The sequence below is a fragment of the Enoplosus armatus genome, chromosome 18, assembly GCF_043641665.1.
Source record: "Enoplosus armatus isolate fEnoArm2 chromosome 18, fEnoArm2.hap1, whole genome shotgun sequence".
NCBI classification, from domain to species: Eukaryota; Metazoa; Chordata; class Actinopteri; order Centrarchiformes; family Enoplosidae; genus Enoplosus; species Enoplosus armatus.
Window position 1 is genome coordinate 20,106,134 of NC_092197.1, and position 24,704 is coordinate 20,130,837.

At 46.0% G+C, this 24,704-nt stretch overlaps 1 protein-coding gene across 1 annotated transcript; it reads right to left on the reverse strand.

Annotated features, from left to right (window-relative positions):
- Window positions 1-499: 499 nt before the first annotated feature.
- LOC139300999 (rapamycin-insensitive companion of mTOR-like) lies at window positions 500-21,284 on the reverse strand. Its single transcript, XM_070924228.1, is given in 32 exon segments — window positions 500-655; window positions 2,029-2,167; window positions 2,260-2,383; window positions 3,407-3,565; window positions 3,661-3,855; window positions 4,757-4,841; window positions 4,937-5,114; window positions 6,183-7,206; window positions 7,291-7,511; window positions 7,786-7,895; window positions 7,898-8,077; window positions 9,786-9,873; window positions 11,108-11,217; window positions 11,331-11,409; window positions 12,406-12,482; window positions 12,603-12,767; window positions 13,497-13,623; window positions 15,300-15,499; window positions 16,850-16,985; window positions 17,072-17,118; window positions 17,317-17,418; window positions 17,713-17,878; window positions 17,967-18,067; window positions 18,160-18,240; window positions 18,326-18,392; window positions 18,493-18,583; window positions 18,678-18,765; window positions 20,140-20,222; window positions 20,658-20,725; window positions 20,811-20,878; window positions 20,975-21,144; window positions 21,246-21,284. Coding segments are annotated over 32 exon segments (4,632 nt in total). The 5' UTR covers window positions 21,283-21,284; the 3' UTR covers window positions 500-589.
- Window positions 21,285-24,704: the final 3,420 nt, after the last annotated feature.

Consider the following 24,704-nt stretch of genomic DNA (forward strand, 5'->3'; position numbering starts at 1 on the left):
GCGCAGGCATCTTTTAGCATCGACCTTGCTATGCTAATAAATAAAAGTACCTAATAGTCCTTAAACAAGAAAAGAATCATACTACATATTCAACAGTGTTCATTCAAATATTTCTCAGGCAAAGCCAACTGATTCCTCTGCTGTCACTTTTTCAGGTCCTAAACGTTGCTAAAATAACTTCGATAAAGAAGAGAGGTTATTGTCTGACGGCACCCCATCCATCTGCTATATATACACATATTGACCAATCAGGTGCAAACATCAGACCACAATCCACAACAAACAAGTCCTCTCTCACAAGTCTAGTGTTCTATCAAAAGTGCAGGAACTGCGACTTTAGTGTCATGTTACAGATCCACTTTGGGAAAAGCTACGGACTGACACACACTCATACCAAGTAGTAGCAGCACGGGGGGGGGGGGGGGGGGGGGGGTGAATCAGGGAAACCAACCTTAGCGACATGTCATTCTGTGTGATAATTTGTCCGAAGGTTGTTGCGTCCTTTCTCTCGGCGTGTGTTGAGTGGCCCGGTGAGGAGAGCAGCTGGAGACCATGTGGGGTGGGGGGGGGGGGGGGGGGTACTCAAGTGTCAGGAGAGTGGAGCCGAGGCCCTCTGAGGCGACGCGGACAGGATGCTCTCGGCCTCTTCATACATCTGAGGAACACACAGGCAGGCAGTCAAAGGGAGGAGCTTTGTTAATGCTGCTACCAGACAAACTATTGCTGTTGATTGCATCATGGGAAACGTAGGATCCAGCGGTAGGATAGTCAGTATTTATTTATTTATTTATTTTTTTAAATCCTTCCTTTCCTTCGAGTCTTAAATTTGGGTTTTAGCTGTTGTTTACTTGCACCGGTTGAACTCAAACACAAATAACAACGAGAACGCATGCGCGGGGAGAGGCTCATCGGTTACCTCTACCTAAACAGTCTAAAGCAGGGGGTTCCCCGCCATCAGGGGTCGCCAAAGCTCCACAGGGCGGGTCGTTTCACACAAACTTCCTGCAGGTATGAAGTTCACTGTTTAGGTTCATTGTACAGTTACTGGTTCTGTGCTGTTATTGTTTTTTAATGCAATGAATAGAATGAAATATACATAGAGATATTTCAACAGAAGGAAGCTACTTTTTCCCCCCTTTTTTGTTACTGTATGTGGTTGGGGGGGGGGGGCGGGGGGCGGTTGCCCTCAGCTCCAGCCGCCGGTTGCAATTTCAGTTGCGACCACTTAACGAGAATAGGGCCAGGGACGGGGGAATACAGTACATTGGTGCAAGAGATGGGAAGCATTTGACGAGGAGAGGCATCACCATTACTCTGGAGCATTCTGTGCGTACAGTCCGCATAGGGGTCCGCTCGGGCTCCGCGGACATTGGACCGATGAGGGCATTTATGTCACGTGTACCCTACCCGGGCACGGAAAGTATGAAGCCGATTTACGGTTGCGAGGGTCCGTGTGCCCAAAATGACGTCATTGCACCACGCCAAAGGCTCCGCAAGCTGTCGGAGCCTCTGCGAACCACGAGAGACCACAGGGGACAGCCACATGATTCTGAACTCGTGGAGAGAGACCGCCGCCGCATTTAATAGATAAAAACGGATACATTCCTCCTCAGCAACAACAAGCTCTAGTGCAGAGTGCAGCCATGTTGGTTTATGACGATGTTCCACTGGCGTTTCGGTGAATACTCCAACGGATCGCCCCGTTAAGCATAAACGCCTCCCTGCAATCGGTGCAATCAAAGCTCACCCGACATCTACGGTGGCCTCCTCACGTGGGCATTAACGAGGCTTAACCCGTCCGTCTTATAGAAGCACCGCAGGTTCAAGTCATGTGGGGCTTAACGACGCAATAAAGGCATCAGGATATCGCCGATGTTCGCTGGCCTTAAGAGAAAGTCCTTCCTGCTGCTTCATATCACATTCACCAGTCCCTAATCCCTGCTCAGATTTCTAGTACTTGGGGTTATGATTAGTTCAAGAACTATAGATATCCAGATAGAAGAGTCTATAAAGTACTTTTCTCCTTACTGGTATAAATGGCACGTCTTGGAAGAGCTCCTGAATGAAGCGCCGCGAGGGCAGGCGGAACATGCAGTGAGCCAGCAGGCAGGACACCTCTGAATATAGACAGATGTCATCAAAGGCGTGGGGGAACTTCTCCTTGATCCTGCCGAGGGAAAGCACATTCACTCAGCATAGCGGAACGGGCTGGGTTAGATGTGAGCAAGGCGCCGTGAAAAGGAACGGCTTCGGCCTCACGTTAACAGGCTGGTCTCGTGGTTCTTGGTCCCCACGGAGGAGCTGAGATTGACGACCAGGCGAAGCACCTCCTTCCTCAGCAGGACCCTGCCAGCCGGTGCGTCTTCTAGGAGGGACTCCACCCCTGCCGAGGTACAACGAGAAAGTGAAACAATCTGAAATTAGAGAGCCACCCATATGGATCGGAATGTGAAGAGGACAATAACAACAGAAAGTTTATTTTTCCAATACAACACCAATATTTACAGAGCCTTTTTTGCCAATAAACAATACATGTATTCATTGTAAACTTGTTTGTAATAGCCTCAGTTTATCTTTTAAATATATAGACTGATTAACACCAGACCTTAGACTGATTAATGGTTACCCTTGAACTCCACTGTTTAGAAAGGTTTCAAGTATTTCACAATAAACTGTGTCTAAACAGCTCTGTGGCATCATTCGTCCTCCCCTCTGTCCTCCTCCCTCTGCTGGTAGAGAGGAGGGGCCGGTCGGTCTCAGCACCCGAGTCAGGAGTTCAACTAATTATAAGATACGCGGCCATTAAGGCTAAACCGACGACACGTGTTTGTTTTTAGCTTGTTTGTAACAATGAGCTCTGCATGGCAACCCTTCATTGATTGTGTAGAGGCTAGGTATAATAAAGATCCTTTTAAAGGTCCCATATTGTAGAAAGTGAGATCTCCATGTGTTGTTTGATTATAAAGCAGCTCTGGGTGCTGTATAAATACTGGGAAAGGATCAAAACGCTCAGTCCACCGAGAAATGAAACACAGCCCGTATTCAGAAACTGCGCCTTTAAACGAGCCGTCAAGACGTTTGTAAGGTTGTGATGTCACAACTATACAGTCAGCCACGCCCCCCCCAGCAGGTCATCTGCTCCAATCACAGCACCACCCACCAAGTATAGGGACGCTCATCCACCCGCTCAGTCTGTCTGAGTTATTGGAGCGCTCTGCTCAGGACGACTCTTCAAGTGTTTGGAGGTTGTTCAGTTTGTCTCAAAGGGCTTGTTTCAGACAGAGGGGGGGAACTGAGGGGCTGCATTAAGGGCCAGGAGGAGATACATAAGGACTTTTTTCAACTGTGATAACTTATCAGCTACAAACAAACAAAAAGGTAAACTAAAACTCTGTCGGCCACCTACCCAAAACAAGTTCTGTGCTGCGACCACTACCCCCAGATCCCTGGGACACAGCGTCACTGCATCCAGACACCCCCGACAGCTTGGCCTGGACCACGACCTCCAGATGGTTTGCCGGAGGTGGGCTGCACCACTCTGAGAACGGGGGCGCCTCTGTTAGATCTGAAGAAGGACGAGGACCGAAAAAGGGAGTTCCACGACAGGTCAAAACATGAGACCTTTTCATTTGTTTCATTTCACCGGAAACGGGATCCCACCTGGGTTGCTGCTTTGAGAGCTGAAGCCAAGCACAGACAGTCCGGCGCAGTACAGGCAGTTGCTGTCGGTGTGCTCCTGGAGACCGGTCTCGTCGGAGCCCAGCATCTGCTGCTGCTCCGCCCGGCTCACCGCCATCAGCTCCGTGATGCTGAGCTGAGAGCGAAGCCTCGGCGGCCGGCATCCGTCGCTGGGGCCTGAGGGTACACGCAATTTCAGTGTTTCTCTATGTCTCTCTCTCTCTCTCTCTCAAACCCAACCGGTCAAAGCAGATGGCCGCCCACCTAAAGTCTGGTTCTGCTCGAGGTTTCTGCCTCTTAAAAGGAAGTTTTTCCTTGCCACTGTCGCCAAAGTGCTTGCTCATGGTGGGAACTGTTGGGTCTCTGTAATAACATTATAAAGAGTCGGTCTAGACCTGCTCTATGTGTAAAGTGTCATGAGATGACTTTTGTTGTGATTTGGCGCCATATAAATAAAATTGAATTGAATTGAAAATTTGTTTTTTTTTTGGGATATCTCCAACTTTATCACAGGTCATGTTAAAAGTAATCCCATTTTGACAATTAAAGCATCATTACGGTATGACTCCGACATCCGAAGAAGTTAACAAGCCATGCTGCTGGTTAATGCAGGAATCTAAAAACGAAACTAGCGTCTCCTTTAACCCCCGCCCTCCCAACCGCCCGGTCTTTGGGAGAGAAGGAAAATAACTCTGGATTAGTGAAATTCGGACTTTTCATCAACACAACCTCACGAACAAAAAAATCAAAATGTGAATCTATTCAGAACAGAATCGTAGAGGGTAAGAATTGCAATTCTTATGCAAATTGATTTTCCTCCCCCACCCGCCTCTCAGAAAGTATGTTTATGAGATGGAGCAGACCACATCCGCACTAAGGCTCCAAAAAGCCCCAATGTATACACTTGAGTCGACACGACGCGTTCAAATGCGAAGTTGTACTGCGCTGTGTACGGTGCTGTAATCGAAAGTACATCTAAATAAAAACAAATGGTAAAGTTGTTGCTGGGATCGCCATACAAGCTGTAAATTCGACAGTGCCGAGTGTCTGAAGTGTCCCGTTTCTTCAAACCTCTCACCATCCGAGTCTCCAGAGAAGAACTTAGCAGAGTGGTCCTCGGAAGGTGGGCTCGCCCTCTTCTGGAAATACGGAGTTTCTTTAATCTAAAAGAATCCAAGAACAAAAGTCCTTCCCGCTCAGTTTATGTTCACAGAGGATCTTCCGAATAAAATCCATTCATATAGATGATCAGCCTCACCTGGAACATGTTGTTGATGTTGATAGGCAAGGTGAGGCCTATGTAGTCATCGGAGGAGCCGTAGGTGGCAGTGGACACTATGGAGCGGACAGAAGAGGAGCGCTGCAGTGTGGCTTGGTTGATCGGGCTCAGCAGGTCTTCCTTATCCAGAGACGCGAAGCTCAGAGCTTTCAGAAACCTGAAGACGGAGGGACAACCAGGACAAAGGCAGATCAAGTACGCTTTCATTGCCTTATTTGGCATGACCAGCTTGTTTCGCATTATCCATTATGTGCAGTGGGTGTTAACTGTGGCGATTAAATGTACAAAAAAAAAAAGACATTTCATTTAAAATGTTCTTAAGATCATTTGTGTGTGTTCACTTTACACTGAAAGATCTTGGCCTGAGTTAACTAAAACAGTCAACTTAAATGGTATTTTAGACCCCAACATTTGTGGCTGGCCACATTAGATTAGTATACAACTGCTGCTCTGTGGACTGGGTGACTAGGGTCGGATGGGGCACCTCCTCAATAAACAGTCGGCAAATGAGGGAGCGGAATAGGGTAGCTGATGGAAAAAGTAGGGTTATGCCTAAAGGCTCAGGAAAACGTCAACCCGACACAGAAATCTTTCTCTAGGGCTGGCAGCCCTTCAACATACCCCACCCCCTTATGCCTACCACACACTAGAAGACTTTGAAAAGACTTTGAAAAGACTAAATGACTACATTTTTAATTTTTAACCAATTTTCCGTTGGTTTTAGTGGGAGAAGACCGTGGGGATGAGAGGCGAACCGTTTCAAAAAATTAAGGTTGGGTGGATCAGATACATGCTGAATTAAACACCGACTCATAACACTATACACTGTAAATTCTTACATACCTCTTAACTATAAAGGGAAGACTGCAAGACTTTAAATGTGAAAATTTTGGAGGAAGTGTTGAGCTTCATTCACGGTAGCATTAGATCGCTCAGGGTTGGGGTTGGGGGGGGGGGGGCACCTGTCATGACTCTTGCTGTACTGTGGGGATTAGTGCTGTTGAAAATATACTAAATATATCAAGACAAAAAAAGTGGAAGTGATTAACTGGGGAACAGGAGAAATTAGAAATAAACGCCTGTCTCAAATAGAAGCCTGGGGCCTTTATTTATCTGCCACTGGCCAACATTTGACGGTAGCTCTGTCACAGTTCTGGTGTCTTATCTTAAATAATTCTGTACTTACAGACAATAAAAATAATATTATATATTTTATATTAGTTACCTTCGTGCAGTGAGTCTGGAGTCCAGACTGCCTGTATTCATGGTGATGGCGTCAGTGAAGAGTATGTCTTTGGCTGGGGAGGCCAGGGCCTCGCTGTGGGACACAGACGGCTGGATGCGTTGGTGTTGCAGCCTCCTCAGGGTGGCGTAGCCCAGAGCGTCGCGAGGACTCGTGCAGCCGTTGTGGGAGCTCGAGTACTTCAGCGTGGCGTATCCCAGGGCGTATCTGGGGCTGGAATACAGGCTGCAGTCAGCTAAGCTGCTCAGGACGGTCACTGAGGGAGACTTGAGGGACTGGGCTCGGCGGGGCAAGGTGTGAGAGGAGCCGGGAGGCACGAGCGGGTTACAGCAGGACTTGGGAATTGAGAGCGGTGTGGAGCAGGGCGGCGGTGTCAGCGAGTGCATGTTCTGGATGGTCTGGGCGCTTATCACAGTGCTGAGGCTGACGCAGTCCGTTGCTATGGCGGAGGGCAGGGTCTCCATGGAAGGGCTGGAGCTCATGGAGCTGACGCCGCTGGTGGTGGTGGTGGTGTCCGTGTTGAAGCTCTGGCTGCGGCTTTTAAACTGGGTTCCGCCGCCTCCTGCGGGCCCGTCTTCTGCCAAACGCTCATAGCTGCACTGCTCCCGCCGGTTCACAACTGTCCCAATCCCTGACCCATCCATTTCCGCTTCCCCAATGGCCGGTGCGCTCCCACCATTCTCTAAGGCTTTAGTCCCCACGAGGGAGATGCCACCTGAGGGGCTTTTAGACAGATGGAAAACATCTGCTGCTCCAAATGAGTAGCTGGCAGGTTCTGCAATCGTGCGTTTGAGCCCCTGTTTTCCTTCGGGCCCTCCTCCTGGGCCTTGCCAGCTGCCTTTAGTGTAAGGGGCGGCGCGAGTCTTCTTGCCAGGGAGAGACAGCGAGTTGAGAAGGCGGTTGCGGAAGCGGCAGGATGCCTTCATCAGTTTGGGACACATGTACAAAGAGGACTCCTCTGAGAAGCCACAGCCTTCTACCCTCTCGTCATCGAGCATATACACACCTGCGAATAACACAACCACAGTTCTTGCGACAAACTTATCAAAGTAAATCAAATCTTTGACTTTATCAGAGAGTTTGGGCTTACCAGGTTGCGCGGAGTCACTCTCGCTATTTTGCCTGGAGCCTGTGGACTCACCGGGGTCAGAGGACAGCAGGTTGTAGGGTTTGGGCTGAGGCTCCAACTCTTCCGGTACCACAGGCCACAGCATACTGCGGCTATGCCTTACAGCGTCCCAGCCCTGGCGCTTCAACGTGTCACAGCCCTGCCTGGTCTTACTGATGAGGCCCAGGACATACAGACAGGTCCTGTGCACAGAACCCAGAGAGACAACCTTCAAAAAATCAGGGGCAGGTGATTCACACTGATGGCATCTCAGGGCTTTACTACTAGGGCTGAATGGTGTTTAGAAACAACCTGCCGCTGAGAAGTTGATCAGGTTCTATCACCAATAATAACGGCATTTTAAGGCTGGAACGTAGCTTTCGACAAGTTCACGAGGTGCATGAGGTTCGGAGAAGGCTTCCTTGTTCCGTACAGTGAGCGGAGCTAAAACAAAGTGAAGCAGGTTAGAAGTCCTACCCTCTGATGGACAGAACCTCACAGTGGTGGGCCAGAGCCACTATGTCAGGGATCACACCCTCTTCCAGCAGCAGGTTCAGCCCCCAGTTTGATGAGCCTATGTTTCCCTGTTAGACAAGACAACTGGTGAACATCGACCATGGATAACATTATTTTTGAAATGTAAAATCTGAATAGTAACAGAATTACAAATGCTGACCAAGGCCCAAAGTGCCGCCTTCAGCTGTTTGATGCCCTCCCATTTGTCCAGGGCTGGAGATCGAACGCTGTAGCTTAAATCCGGAACCACATTCTGCTCGAAAGAGGAAAGAAGAATTAACAGACGCCATAACAAAGCAACGGCCACTCTACGGCATGACATTCCTTGACCCATCCTGATTGTCGGCAGAGTAGATCCTGACAAAACCATGCACATCTACTCTCATTTAAAACTATTCCAGCAAGAATTACAGTAACGATCGAGTATTCATGATCATGTATAAATCCAGGCTCTCAGGGGATAACATGTTGATTGGAATTAATGTGGAACCCCAAAGTGTCCGATATCACATAAATAAAAAAATACATTATGAAATACATATACATATGAATACAAAAGTACATAAATGAACCAAAAATGTGTTGAATAATGGAAGACGTAATTAAAAATCAACTAATTACTGTGACTTGCCATTTCATTATTCTTATTGTATACCGTAAGTAACAGTTTCATTGGATATCTTTTTAATTTCAGCACAGAAATAACCTTATTCAAACAGCTGTTTTCATTTTATTTTGGCATTTTATCTCAATAACATTTTTATTTCACGTCACTTTTCATAATTACACATTTTATTCTACAATGTATAGCACACAGACACGGACACTTTAGCTTTTAAGCCTTTGCTTTGCCTAACAAGGCTTCTCATGCTACCTACCTAGCTGGCTAACTAGCTAAGTGAAGAGCCAGTGTTGTGTTAGCTAGCTCCAGTTGGCAACCGTAGAGAAAGACTGTCTATCTTTTTGTTCTGCCCAAAGTTGTTTGCTTTCTCTGAGGAACATCTTGAGAGTCTAAATGTGTCAGAGAATGAATTAACCAGCTAACATTAGCTGCTACTGTTAACACTAGTTAGCCAGCTAGCTAGGTAGCATTTGAAGCCTTGTTAAAGCAAATAAATAAAAGGAGGTGTTAGTTACTGTGTACTGTGCTAACGTTAGTTCCTGCCCTTAACACCGTTCACTTTGATGCTGAGTAATAAACCAAGCTCACGACCCCACCTAGCTAGTTAGCCAGCTAGCATTTGAAGCCTTGTTAAACCAAATAAATAAAAGGAGGTGTTAGTTTGTGTATGTGTAATGTGTATATTTACAGCAGTAGCTAGATAGTTTATTCAGAATTACTTTGACATTGTTGTTGCTCCAGCTAACAGGTGCTAAATGGTTAATTCTGGAAGCAGTTGTTGAGCTTGCATGCTGAAGATGCAGTTATGAAAAATAACATATTAAATAAAAAGAGAGAGATGAAATAAGAAGAGACTTTTGAAAAAGGGTATTTAGAAATAAATTCTATTATGAAATGAAAATAAGGAAGACAGTGAAGTTTTAATAGTTGCTTAAATCATTTTACAAATTACACAATTATCGTTTCATTTCATTGTTACAATTTGTTCATGTGATTACTTAATCACTTGTTTATTTTCTTAATTTTGGGCTCCATGAATTTACATCTAAAATTATGATTCTGAAAAGGTTATTATGAGTAAACAAAGAAAACATTTTCGAGTCATTTCTGTACATTCAAATCATTCGGCATCAAACTTGTGCAATAAAAGGTTCACAACGTTTTTGCTTTTTTGTAATTTTCTCTTAGATATGAACAAAACTCATGGGTGCTCCAGAGCTGTTGTACGAGTCATGCAGGGGATCCCTAATATGACTACTGACACTAATAGGTTTTCATTTGCTGATTTTTTTTTCATATGCATTATGTGTTTGTGATTCAGCCGAATGGATGAACGTACCTGGGCTTGAAGTAGCTGGCAGCCGGTCTTATCATGAACCAGTTGACCGTACAAGTGCACAGGAAGGTAAACATTTGGCCTCTGTAACCTGCAGTACATCACATAAGTCAAGAGGTAAAGAGCGCTATTAAAGCTACAGTAGGCAATATTATTGAATTATAATTTCAGTTGAAATAACTCATTTTGACCATTGCATGTCACTAACAATATCTAATTGAAGGGCTCCTTTAAAAAAAATGTGTCTGTGAGCACAGACACATTTATATTTATATTTATATTCAGTCTGGACCAGGTCTGAATCAACCAACCAATCAGGGTTGGCTAGCACATAACTGGCCAATTACATCGACTCTGTACAAAGGTCTTCTACAGAAGGTTCCACCTTCTGGATTGGAGTGTGAATCAGTATGGTTGGAAGAGAGGAATCAAAACACAGAACCCCCTGATCGCCCGATTTAAAATAAAATGACATAAAATTTTGATAATGGCGCAAGGAATCACCAAAGTCATTACAATTCATCCTCTGGGGACCATGAAATTTTGTCTGGTAGATGTTGAGATATTTTAGTCAGGTCCAAAGTGGTGGACCGACAAACAGACTGACTGACCAACAAACCAGCCAACAGGCTGACACTGACCGAGAGCAATGTCGCTAGCATGGCTAAAAACTGTGATAATGGCCCTTATCATGGTGGTGAAATGGCTGGACTGGAGCTGCTGAAGCATCATACTGTATGTAAATACTGTGCCTCCATAACATTTGTGTTTTAAAAGGTCCCATATTGTAGAAAGTGAGAGGTCCATCTCTTGGTTGATTATAAAGCAGGTCTGGGTGCTGTATAAATACTGTGAAATGATCAAAACGCTCAGTCCACGGAGAAATGAAACACAGCCCGTATTCAGAAACTGTGCCTTTAAACGAGCCGTCAGGACGTCCGTAAGGTTGTGATGTCACAACTATACAGTCAGCCACGCCCCCCCCCCCAGCAAGTCATCTGCTCCAGGCACAGCACCACCCACCAAGTACAGGGACGCTCATCCACCCGCTCAGTCTGTCTAAGTTATTGGAGCGCTCTGAGACAAACTGAACCACCTCCAAAAACCTGTTCTTGAGCAAACAGCTTGTTTCAGACAGAGGGGGGGGGGACTGAGGGGCTGCATGAAGGGCCAGGAGAAGATAAAGAAGGACTTTTTATGAACTGAGAATCATGCAAAGCTGCTCTGGTGGAGTCCCAGAATAAAAATATAGAGCTGGAAATGAGCATGATATGGGGCCTTTAAAGGCTGATATTAAATACGGTAAACAGCGCAGTGGGAGTCACCTTTGGTTGCTGCGGCGTACATAGTTGTCTCCATTAACAGGCTTACGGTATGTGGTGAGGGCCTCGTTAAGCTGCTCCTCTATCATGTCCACATACTTCAAGTTATACTCCTGCAGGGGCACACAGGAACATGGACATGGACAACTATTAGAAGGTTTTTTTAATGTCAGGGGAAAAAAAAAAAACACAGAATGATGGATGATGTATGCTGGCTGAAACGTACCTTCTGCCATCGCTCCATCTGTTTGGTGATGTATCCTCTCTCGCTGAGATAGGAGAACCCCTTTGGAATAGATAAAAACCTGGTGACACCAGACACAAGGAAAGTGTATTTGTAGAGCACCTTTCGACAACAACAACAACAACAATTCAAAGTGCTTTACATAAGACATAAAAAGCCATTCAGGCATCATCGAATAGAAACACAAGGCAATATAAAAAAGCCCTATATTTGGTTATATTTTGGCAAACTGGCACCATTAAAAGTGTGCAGAATTAGCTACTAGCAGTACCTTTCAGACATCGGAGAGAGGAGCCCACTGAAAATGAATCCTGCTGAGACGTGTTCTCAAGGCAGATTTTGTACTCGTCTTGATGTGGTTTAATCGTTCGTCTTTGGCTCCACAAACAATCATCAATTCAGTTTTTACATTTGTTTAACTGGAGAAGTCCTTCGCACACATCCAATCTTTGATTTATTCAATAAATGTACTCAGTGGTTCCCGTCCCCCAACTGGGGTCGGCAAAGCTCCACCGAGGGGTCGTCTTGATTTTAAGGGTGTAAGAATTTTTATGTGTACAAAATATAATATACACGCATTCAATTCATTTCAGGAAATATCAAAATAATAATTTTATACAAATTGCTCGTTTTACACAGACTTCCTGCAGGTGTGAAGTTCACTGTTTAGGTTTTATTATTTAGGTTCCCCCTTTTTATGTGGGGGGTGGGGGTCGTCAGTGTATATACAAGGGTAAAATAGGGTCCCATCAAGAAAGAGGTTGGACTTGGAATATATACTGTTTATGTTGAATACTGACATTTGTTTAAAGTTTCTTAAATTGTCTTACATTTGTTCAAATCGCGAATAAATGCCCATGAATGTGCTTAGAAATCATAGAGAGAGAAGACACTTCAGAACTTTTTTTACAAAGTAATCCAGGGACAACTGTCTGTACATCAATGGGTACTTTGCAAAGTAGAACCGCTAATAGCTGATTTGGTAAAAATACAATCACTGTCACTCTGGATGGGATGTAACAAGGTTAAAATCACCCCCACCTCCCCTATATTTTACCTTAGCAGCAGAAGCACACCCTTGTCCCCCAGTTGTGTGAGAGCAGGTTTCATCTCTGTCAGTGCATGAAGGTTGGCCTGAAGAATGACACATAGAAGGGGCGGGGACGGGGGTAGGGGGGGGTCTGATTAAGTGCCAGTGATTTAAAAACCCATACATCGTGCTTCATTCAGCTTGTGTGGTGTTTGCGCCCTCACCTTGTCTTCACAGGCTTCGTCCAGGATGTCCAGTGCCTCCATGCAAACGGTCTTGTTGCGGTCGTGAAGCTGAGTGACCAGAAGCTCGATGCCCCAGTTGCTGAAGAACTCCACACTGGCGCGCAGCAGCACCCGCAGGTGCTTCGTGGCGTACAGCCTGCAGGTCTATATTTCAACCCACACAAGACCGCACGTGATTAGAACAGTTACCGACGCAACATTGACTTACGGACAGAAAATATTAAATCGGTTGGTTCAAGCTTACAGGAAGAAAACATGATTGAATTTTGATATAAGAATACGAAGACATAGATTTTTTTTTTTTTTTCATTTCATCTCAACTTTAAATGTAAACAATATTTTTCTGTCATGGGTCAGACTTGCCAATTTATATTGTTTTTGAAGTTCTGCCACCCATGACAAGAAGAGTCACGCGTGTATCTTCACATTAGTGTTCATTAAAATGGAAAATAGAATATATATAAAATAGAAATCAAAGAGCTGCTCTGTGACAGTCAGTAAGTCAGTTTCATTTATCTGTACATTTAATTCAATGATGCACTGGCCCTTGTTAATAAAGACTTTTAAAGGTTTAAATAAAGGTTTATTTATCTATTTTGGTCAAACTCAAATATAACAAGTCAAATAACTGGCTTATTACAGTGTCTTAGGTTCTGTGGCAGTGTGTGGCATGCATCTTCAATTATCAACATTTCAGTACTTTTTATAGCCAGGTGACATTTTTAACTTAACTTGAAAGAGTTGAATATAGTAGCACAATGGTTTACAGTCAGTTTGTTGAAACTTGGGAGCTGTACTGACAGCAAATACTCGGCCAATATTGATTCATATACTACACAAACTATCACCAGAGGGTGCTGTGGCCATGCTTACATCAGTGGCAGCAGTGAGGATCTTGGACAGAATGACCCGCGCCAAACCGTCTCGACTGTAATCCAGCGTGGAGACCGTCAGCTTCAGCAGGTGCTCCTGATTCTTCAGGCTGCACGCGTTCAACAAACTGACGGAGCGAATGGGAGCAAGTCAGCTGATTAAAGGCAGAATGACGGCCGCAGGAAAAGTGTGCCCTGTGAAACTGACCCAACTGGTTGCAGTGGGCTATAAGATTCCAATGTGCCTGGGTTCAGATGTTTCAAAACAAGACTGATGGTGTGTTCAGACTGGACTGCAAGCTGACGCCCGACGTCGACCAATCATATGTTTTTGTTTCGCCACCTCCGGTCCCCTTCTCTCTCACCGCAATTCCTGTTCCTTTCTGGCTAAAAAAAAAAATAAAATAAAAAAAGGAAGAAAAACGTTTTCTTGCCGTTAGCGAACAGTGCTAACGCTAACAAGAAAAACTGCAGCTTGGCTGAGGGTGGCAGCTATTGCGGGACTAGCAGGTATGGAATGTACATTTTTAAACGCACAATGGCTAGCCGTGGTACTGTGTTATTTAGCCAAGTTAGCTGACGCTATGCTAGCTTTCTGTGTATTGCGGTGCGCACGGGGATGCCATGTGACTTAAAATGGGGCTCAGACATTGGTCAAAAGCATAGATATATATTTTTTCCACACACACAAGCCCATGCCGACATAACTAAGTCAACAAACGCTTGAGCAACACTGCAACGATGTAGCTGGCCACGCTTGGTCGTTTTGTAGCTTTGTCGCTCGTAGTGTGAACACACAGTTAAGAGTCTACAGCCATGCTAGCAGGACTGTGAGGTTGCACTTACGCACAGCGGCGCTTTGAGCCAAATGCTAACGTCGCCATGCTAACATGCTCATGTTAACCTGGTATAATGTTTACCACGCATCTTAGTTTAGTGTGTTAGCATGCTAACATTTGCTAGTTAGCACACAACACAGCTGAGGCTGATGGGAGTGTCAATAGTTGCTTTTTTTAACCAAAGTATTGGACTAGCATTCACTTGCGCTACACATGTGTAAACACAACCCGAATCGTGTGTATAGCGATACTGTGCCTGAACGCCTCCTGTGTAGACGCAGATGGAGGACTGAAGCTGCTGCTGTTGCTATGCTAACGCGCTGCTTTCGCTATGCAGGCTGTGTAGTGATTCCAACTTATCCTAAAGGGGAACTTGTGTGGGAATTTGTGTAGCAAATTTCATGACAACCCATCGAACAGATGAGACATTTCACTCCACACCACAAATGTCAACCTCAGGGGTGGCACCAGAGGAGAAGTCAGGGGTCATCAAAGTCACTAAGAGACATTGTACCAAACATGTACCAAATTTTGTGCCAATCCAATCTAGTTGACTTGCTGGTGGCGCAAGAGGAACAGTTGGGGGTTCACCAAAGTCATTAGGATTCATCCTCTGGGTACTGCAAATGTGTGTAAAAAATTCAAGGCAATTCATCTGACAGTTATAGTTAAAGATATTACAGATATTTCAGTCTAGACCAAAATGGTGGACTGACATCCCTAGAGCCATGTCACTAGCATGGCTTAAGATATGTTTAGTGAAAGGCATTTTACCTCCCAACTGCCCTAGAGGGCGTTAATCTACGAGTAAAGCTACAACTGGACTGGACCGTGTCAAAATTTCCAAGGCCACAGGGGTATATATTCATAGTTTTTTCCTTGATAGAAGATTATCACATTGCGTCCGACGTAAAATCTTTCTGCGAACACGCATTTAAAAGATGAGCTTCACAACAGCTGCTCACCACTGGAAGACGTTGCACTTCTCCAGCATCCTGACACCATGTGGGTGGGCTGACAGGGTGCCCAGGAAGAGGAAGTAGTGCTGGCTGAGTGTGGTCAGCAGCCCGCTGCCCTGCAGACTGCGGTCGGGTTTGAGCCCCGCAGTGGAGAACAGCCACTGGACGATGTCCCTCACCAGGTCCTCCAGGAACACCTGGCCTTCCTAACAGACGAAGAAAGACACGCAACACATTTACACGAGCATCCCCCAGCTGGTGGGGAGAATTCCGCTGGTGAACTCCTGTCGGCCCAGCTTCAGGTAAGTGTACATCAAGTGTGTAATATTGCTTCACATTTCGTGAGAAGACAGCAGTTTAGAAACCGTGAGACTCCCGACTGTTAGATAAGAACAGCAACGTAGGAATGAAACAAAACGTGCGTGACGAACAGAAGGCTGTCTGCAAAATCCACAACATATGTAGACGTATATGCAAGAGAAGAATGTCAAACATCAAAGTAGCAGAGGCCAAAGTCCACTACCCCCCCCCCCCCCCAAAACCTTTGTGATGTCAGCCTGTCTATTGGTGGTCCAAATGCAAACAGCCTCAATAGGCAGTTCCTTTCAGGGAGGAGGAAATGTGTGCCGTTATCACCATACTTTAACAACACTGTGTCTGTGCCCCTCTCTATGACAGCCGGCTTTTAACCCCACCTTCGGGAGTGGTCTTTTCGGGTCAGCTGTCAACCTCTGCTTCTCGACGATTTAGGACACGCTAGCATGCTCTATCTGGCTATACCGGAGGTAGATGCTAACGTCAGCTTGCTATGGCAACGCTAATGTGCTGAAGTTTAGCAGGTGCCACGTTTACCACGTTCACCCTCTTACTTTAGCGTGCTAGCGTGCTAACAGCTGCTTGAAGTACAGCTGGGGTCGATGTCATTAGTTTAGCAGGTACTTGGTGGTAATGACATTTTGACTTGATGATTGTGCTCGATGGCAAAAGCCAGCTGATCACCAAAGCTAATCCTGGGGGGAAACATGAATCTGTGTACAAAATGTCACGGAAATTCATCAAATATGGGTCAAGACATTTCACACAAAAATCACACAAGAGGAAACGTCAGAGGATCGCCAGAGTCATTAGGCTTCCTCTTCAAATACCCATGGATGAACCAAATTACCAGGCCATCTATACAGTAGTCATCAGGACATGTCACTACAAACCAGAAAATGTCACACTCATAATGGAGGAGAAGTCGGTAGGATTCATCCTCTGGGGACCATGACTGTCCTGCGTCGTCTTAATCCATCAAACAGTAAATGGAATATGGCGCTTTTCCACCTTAACGGTCCCCAAAGCGCTTTACAGATCAGGTCTCACGCACACTGATGACACAACCGAGCTGCCGCGCAAGGTGCTGGCCTTCATCGGGAGCAACTTCGGGCCCGGTGTCTTGCTCGAGGACGCTACGGCATTCGCGAACGGATGAGGAGCCGGGGATCGAGTGGTGGACTGACCAAGAGACAATCAATAGACGAGACAAGCCAACGCTGTTGGCTGTTTCCCCTCACCTCCTCAGACGCCAGGAGGAACTCTATGAACTGACAGCCAACCACAGTGAGAAGCCTGGCCCTGGGGTGCTCCAGCTCCAGGCTGCCATACAGTTTACTGCTGGGCTTGTAGAAGAAAAGCAGCCTTCGCACAAATCTGTACAGAGAAAAAAAAAGCAAGGTATGTGGCGGGCTTGTTTGTCTCTGTGCTGAAAAATCAAACGAGAGGGAAGGAATACTTACTTGTGCATTTGTTCGTCCTTATTGCTGCGTAAACTGACATTTGGCCACTAGGGACGAGAATGAGACGCACAGTACAGGTTAAGATAATTAAAAGCATCCGACATTCCATAGCAACGCTAGCTGGACAACTGCAGGTAAGCCCTGAACGGCAGGAAACCATCCTCCGTCCCAGCCTACGACACCACAGACGCGTTACAGGTTTGGTTTCTGGTGGAGGTGTGGGATGAACTCATTTGTACCTTTACCTTTAAAATGGTTCCAATGAGGCACCAGTTCCAGTCCAGGTTCTCCTTGTGATTGAGGATGTGGCTGTCTCTCATGTTGGTCATCAGAGCGTCCTCAGTGTCCTACGGGGCGAAAACGCAGCCGACGCCACCGCACTGTTTTTGTTTTTGCTTGTGTTTTCACACACACACACACACACACACACACAAAACACAGAGATAGCTTCGAGCACAACGCACCACTCACAACTGGTCATGGGCAGTTTGACAGCGCTTGTATATGGCAAAACAAATTACATGACCACACACACACACACACAAACAGTTCTCTCCCCATGATGTTTAACACCCAACACTCAGACTTTCTCAACCCCCCCTCCCCCTCCACTGCAGGAATGCATGATGTCACGTGTGTACCTTGACAATGAAAACGTCTCTCTGAGGCCTGAAGTGCTGCTCTCGACAGAGGTGCGACGCTCCTGACGTGCGGAGGATGTGGTCTAAGTAGAGACTGTATGGTCTGGCTCCTCGCTTCTTCTTCTCATGAAAGCGCTTCAGGTAGTTGACTGCGGCACTCGCTCGTCTGAAGGGGGGAAACATTTTAAAAAAGCACATCAGAATTGGGACACTAGTTTTGCATCATCTGTAGCAGGGGAGGGCGAGGCACTCACAGTCTCTTCTCAGGAGCGATATCGAAGGAGGCCGCCATGTTCATGAGGGTGGGCAAGCAGTGCAGGTGGTGGCTGTGGCTGTGAGGGAGGATGGTGTTGGCCTGCGCGGGGGAAAATGAGATTTACATAAAAAAATCGAAAGGAATTTCCCGTGCCTGATCAGCGAATGGGAGCACAGCGGGGAGGGAGGTACCATATGGAGGAGTTCCCCCACCAAGATGGTGGCCCGCGTGGACGTGGCATCGTCGCCGCTCGTGATCACCTCGACCAGACCCTGCGGAGGTGAGACACCGGGTGTGACGCGGGCGCCGGCGGGGCGAGAAAACCACAAGCACATTCTCTGCGGTGAATTACTGTACCTCCAGCAGTCCACTCTTGATGAAGGCGGAGAGCACCAGAGCCAGGTAGTTGTCCATCAGGTCCGGCCTAGAAAAAACGGCGAGAATTACAATTTGCATCGCGATGACATCTGATCTTTCAGCACGCGTGGCGAGAGGCAACACCAGTGCCTGCACACGGTACGTACCTTGAGCGCGATAGATGCGGGAGAGTCGTTTTTGCCTCAGAGGCCACAAATCCATCAGACAACCTCCAGCTGTCCTGAAATCTACCGGGGTCTAAAAAGAGGAAAAACAGTTTCAGCAGAGCCTCTGCCTCCGACCTCAGACCAAACAGAAAAGGAGCTCATCAAAGCGATGGCCCGACACCCACCTACGCTGACAAGCGCTTCGTTGAAGTCCGCGGTTGCTACGGGTATGACGAGCTGGAAGATGTCATACAACACCTCCAGCAAACCTTTCTGTTGGAGGGAGGGGAGGGGGGGGGGGGGGGGGGGGGGTTGGGGGGGGGACAGATGCGATTCAGCATGGTTAAACATGACACAGGTGTGATTTAATTTTTTACATTTTTTTAAAATAATTTAATTCTGAACTTGAGTACAGAGAGCTGTGTCACAAAGATAGGCCGGCTTAAAGTTGAGACGAAGTTAAAAATGTCTTTTTAACCCTTTCATATATTTTACATATTGCGCACCTGTGTAGTTTTTGGGCTAAATGGAAGTTGTCACCATATTGATGATACATATGTCTGATTCCAGTGGATGTACATTGTTGAACAGATTAATGAGGCAGGTAACAGGTACACGTGTGCTTGATCATCATGTAAAGATGGATTCTTGGAGAGTATAGCTGCACAAAATGTGCTGCTTTTGTTTTCACCCGGCACTTTTAGATGCGAAGCCTAAAGCTTGAGAGTTGAGCGTGAGAGTTGAGCCAGTTGATAACCGGGGTCACTGGTGTTGTTCTCAGTGCAGCCAGGGAACCCAAACACAAGCCGACTAAGCTGAGTCTGCTTCTCGATAGAGGCCCCTGGCCTGCCCTAAATCATCAGAGTTAGCTATCCTAGGTATTATACACACTATACAAATAGTACATATTCAAAAAAAATTGAAACACATAAATGTGGGGGTTAAGATGTAGCCATATCTTGGCCCCCATACACAAAAAACTTGTTTTTAGATCCGACAGCTCCACATTTCTAAATTTTGGACTGAACTTTGACTCTGCAGGGCTGAATTCTCGCGTGATCTCACGTGCCACTATCAGCTATCAGCCACCCCTACATTCAGTGGTAATAGAAACTGCATCTAAAGTCATCGCCGCGCATAACACTTCCGTGCAAACCAACAAAATGGAACATTTTCTTTCGGTTTTCAAAAAACATGCAGAGCTTCGGCATGTGACCTGCTTTAAATAAGTACTACACAGGGACTATTTGTTCAGTGGGAACTAGTTCCAATGACAACTGTTGACAGTGGGAACCGATTCATTGTATTGAGTTCAACTTTCTGCACGCAAATAAAGGTCAGTGAGATATTTTCTTTTGTAGCTTTCCTAAGATGTCGTGTTTTTTATGGCTCCACAAATACAACTAAATGATATATATATATATATGTATATATACACATATAGATAGATGTATAGCGACATATTTTATACGGATCTTTGGGAGGCCTGGGAATCCTCTGAAATTTCAAACACACTTTAAAGAGCCGGATTGAAATGACGGTTTGGTTCTCCACAAAGATGCGCCAAGCCTTTAGCCGAGGGGGGGGGGGGTTGTGTCCTTACACTGAGCAAACACACGTGACTGTTACATTGAGCCGATCACCTACCCGCACTTCCATATTTGGTATACAGAGTAAGCCAATAAGAGACTGGATTCCAGAGTTGCCTGACTTGCAGAGGTTAATGATGCCTGCGAAGGTGGAGTGAAGCCGGAGAGAGACACAGCACACGTTATCTCGCCATCTCGACACACCCGAGAGCGATTCTAAGCAGTGGTTCCCAGCCCGGGGCTTCCCGACCCCAAAGCTCCATGGCGGGGTCGTGAAGCCCTCTTGATTTTAAGGGCGTACGAATTTTTATACACACAAAATATAATATACATTCATTTAATCCATTTCTGTGAAGAAGACAACTACATTTACGGGTTATTTTAGAAGTTGATATCTTGATTTATTTATCATAAAGCCAGGCTGCTTGGAGGTGGGGGGGGGGGCGTCAGTGTATATACAAAGGTGAAATAGGAGGTCCCTTAAGAAAAAGGTTGGGAGCCACTGGTGTAAACAATCAACAGGTTAATGAGGCATCCAAAGATGAACCTGATATTTTAAAATGGCCGTGCACGTACCTGACCAGGAGCGAAATGAGGCAACTATAGACATTTTACTGGCCGTGAATCGAGCCTCCCTGTCCTCCCTAAAGACAGCAAATGTTAACAGTGAAGAAATGCAGCCCAACAAAGGGTTGTTCTACATGCGTCAACAGGCCTTGCGGAACTCACTTGAGCTGCCCGCCTGCCGCGTCGGCAGTGTGCCTGTAGTGAAAGTCTGTGTACGGGGCCAGGATTTGCTAAGAGAGAGCGAGAGAGGGAGACGCGTTATTATAAATAAACATCACACACACTTTGAGAGCTGCTGTGTGCGGAGCGGCTTTCGTTTGAGGTACCTCGAGTTCAACATCCGAGCGGACGTACTGTCTGGTGTAAGGGTGATTGAGGAGGTGCAGGACGGTGGTGATGAGGGCCTCATTGATGCGACTCAGCTGACAGTCGGTCACGCACTTCAGAATGGTGCCCAGGCCGCCGCGCTGCGCCACCACAACGGGGTTCTTCAAGGCTGCAGGATGAAGGGGCACACGGAGGTCCACGCTGTTACGCTGCTGACGTCAGAGTGTGAGCGCGCATGTGTGTGTGTGTGTGTGTTTTTTTTTTACTCACAGAGCTCGCAGATTATGGCGATGCAGGCCCGCACCATGCGATCCCGTTCGTGCAGCCCGTCGTTGCCCACGGCGATGAGGGAGTTGGTGACGGAGGAGGGGAAAAGCAGCGCATTCACAGTGATCATCTGTGTGGGGCAGCAGTGGAAAGCAACACGGCACAGTCAGCCACTCCGGACCACTCCGCTGGCAGCTTTCAGAGGGACTATTTCCTCGGCAGAGGAGCAGTCCCGACGGAAGCTTTAGACGTTGACCTATAATCGCTTGACTTGCCTTTCGCGAACAGAGTGACGAATGCATTGTCGTTTCTGATGTGCGACTACGTGAGCGCCCTATAGAGCCGACGGAGAGACTATTTGTTGGAAGCGACAGCTCACCTTGCGTGCCAGTCGGAGGGCCTGCGTTCTCTCAACCTCGTTGCTTTGCTGGATGTCGATGCACCTGGGACAGAATCAAGAGGACAGGTTGACTAAAAGGAGGAACGCCAGAGTAAAGCACAGCAGGGTTGTGAAGCAGAAAGTGGCATTTCGGGCACCCCTGGTTCATTTTACCCATAGACAGCGTTACGTGAGTCGCACTTGGGGGGGACGTGTACGGCTTGGATCAGCAACGAAACTCTCCTGGTTGCATCATCAGTACAACAGGCGAACACTGTGTTCGAAAATATAGAAAAATATCTCGTTCTTTGACTAAAAAAAAAATAAGTCAGAGTCTGCAGGTGTAAAAGTCAGGCAGAAGAAGAACTACAACTCCAGAGCTTCAAATTCTGTGACGTCAGCGGCAGGAAGAAGCTCAAGGTGACCCTGTGGAGGAAACTGAAAACGCAATCCGCAGTTTAAAAATCACTTCATGTTTAAACTGGGATGAAGTCAGCGACTGCGGCGCCATGTTTTGCGCTCCACTGCGACGACAGAGCGCTCTGAATTCGCCACATTCTGATTGGCACCTCTGACTGGCCTCCGTTAGCGCCTAGAGCTATCCACCGTGTCACATGCGTGCACTTTGATACCACAAGAGGGCGCGCTTCACCTTTGCAGTTCCGGGAAAAAGCGGTCAGGGGTAAACGCTGACAGGCAAGATGAAGAAAGAAAAGAAAACGTGAGCTCTCCACTTCTTGTTTGGCTATACAGCAGGTCTAGGTGCTGTAGAAATACTGTGAAAGCATCAAGTATCGACATTTCGCAAACCTTTCGACCGTGTCACGCTCACTCACCTCGCAATCAAATAGTCCACCTGCAGCCGAAGCATCTTCTCTAGTACGCTGCTGTCTCGGATCAGGTAACGTAGGGATCGCAATCCAGCCGCGCGCACTTCCTTGGCCTCGTTCAACAGCGCTAACCGAAGACTTGGGGGAGGAAAAAATAAATAAATAAATTGGGGAGGACTCATAATCAAGAACTCAAGAAATATGCAGTAGCTTTAGCCAAAAACACTCACCAAATAATGATCTCCTCATATGTAAAGCCCAGCTTCTCCTCTGAGTGGCCAACACTGCAGAGCAGCTGTGGTGGAAAGAAATACAGACAAAGTGGTCACAACATTAAAGGCCCCGTATCATGCTCATTTCAGCTCTATATTTTTATTCTGGGGCTCCACTAGAGCAGCTCTGCATGATTCACAGTTGAAAAAAGTCCTTATTTATCTTCTCCTGGCCCTTCATGCAGCCCCTCAGTTCACCCCTCTGTCTGAAACAAGCCGTTTGAGCTCCTGTCTCTTTAAGCCCCCCCCCCAAAAAAGCCCACTTTCTTCTGATTGGTCAGTTGGGTCATCTGCTGGTTGGTCTGACACTTTGGTTCAAATCAAGTTAACAGTAGTGGAATATAACCAAGTATGGTACATTTACTCAAGTGCTGTACTTGAGTACCATTTTGAGGTGCTTATACTTGAATATTTCTGTTTTCGACTCCACTACAATTCTAGTAATAAAGTAACAAAGATTGTACACTGCTTACACTACTACATTTACAGCGTACATCTATAGTTAGTTACTTAAAAGATGTTATTTACAAAAAAATTTACTCATATATAAAATACAATGCATTGCTACAGATTGAACTGCCCAGCTGTATATAAGGTAGTTGAACTTCATCTCCAGCTACAAGATTCAAATTCTCCTTACATGTTAATGCATCAGTAATAATACCCAATAATAGAATTCATATATATTACTGTATACATATACTGTATATAATATATAACGTAATGACAAGGAGCTTTCTGCTGCATGAGCTTTTACTTTTGATACTTTAAGTATGCTGAGAATACATACAGTACTTTTACGTTTACTTTTAAGTGCATGCAGGACTTTTACTTTTACTTACTTAAAGTTATAGTAGGCAATATTACTGAATTATAATTTTGGTTGAAATGACGAACAATATCTGGCTGGAACCTTCTGTGGAAGCCCTTGGTTCTACAGAGTGGATGTGATTGGCCAGTTAATGTGCTAGCTAACGCTGATTGGTTGTTTGATTCAGACCTGGTCCACTTCTTTTTTTAAAAGACTAAATACAAAGGGGGGGGGGCGGGTGCTCACAGACACAAAGGAGCCCTTCAATTAGATATTGTTAGTGACATGCAGTGGTCAAAATTAGTTATTTCAACCGAAATTATAATTCAATAACATTGCCTACGGTAGCTTTAAGTAAAGTATGCTGAGAAAACATACAGTACTTTACTTTTAAGTGATATTTTGCATGCAGGACTTTTACTTGTAATAAGTACATTTTACAGTGTGGCATTGCTACTTTTACTTCAGTAAATAATGTGACGACTAGTACTTCTGTCAACTCTCAACAACTGTCCAGATTGAAATTTGTTGCGGACGTTCAAGGGATATCAGATGTTTTCAGGATCCCCTGACTTTTTGCCATTGTGAGGTCAAAACTTCCCCTTGATCAACACTTCAACGCTCAAATACAAGATATGGCATAATGCAACAGGCAGGTAATTAAATCTAACAGGGGCACAAACCTGGCCCTTCCATTACCACCACCCCTCAGGCATCGCAAGCGCGGCTTTTGCTGTTTTAGCGCTGCTTTCAACGAACCTTTACAAAGTTGTTCAGGTGGCCAAGCTTGCGCATGTTGGAGACTCCTTGCTGCTTTGCAACATTTTGAAGGATCTCACGGAGGTTCTCCGCGGGATCTGAAATCAGCGACACGTGTGTCTTTGAGTCAAAGTAACACAGTTTCAAACGCTGAAAGGAAAACGTTACTTTGGCAGAATGAAATCACGTTTGCGGCGATACGTTTAGCCCCATTAGAGTCCTACATAGCCTCTGTCAGGTTTGTATGAGACACATTAGCAAGTGTTACCATAATGAAGGGCGTCAAACAGAAAGAATGCGTGGAACAACAAACACAGTGGGGGTAAATACTGGTACCCACACCAGAGGAACTATTTCCTTTCCAAAGTTTCTATTGTGAAAGAATCCATCACTGGAATAATCTATTAAAGT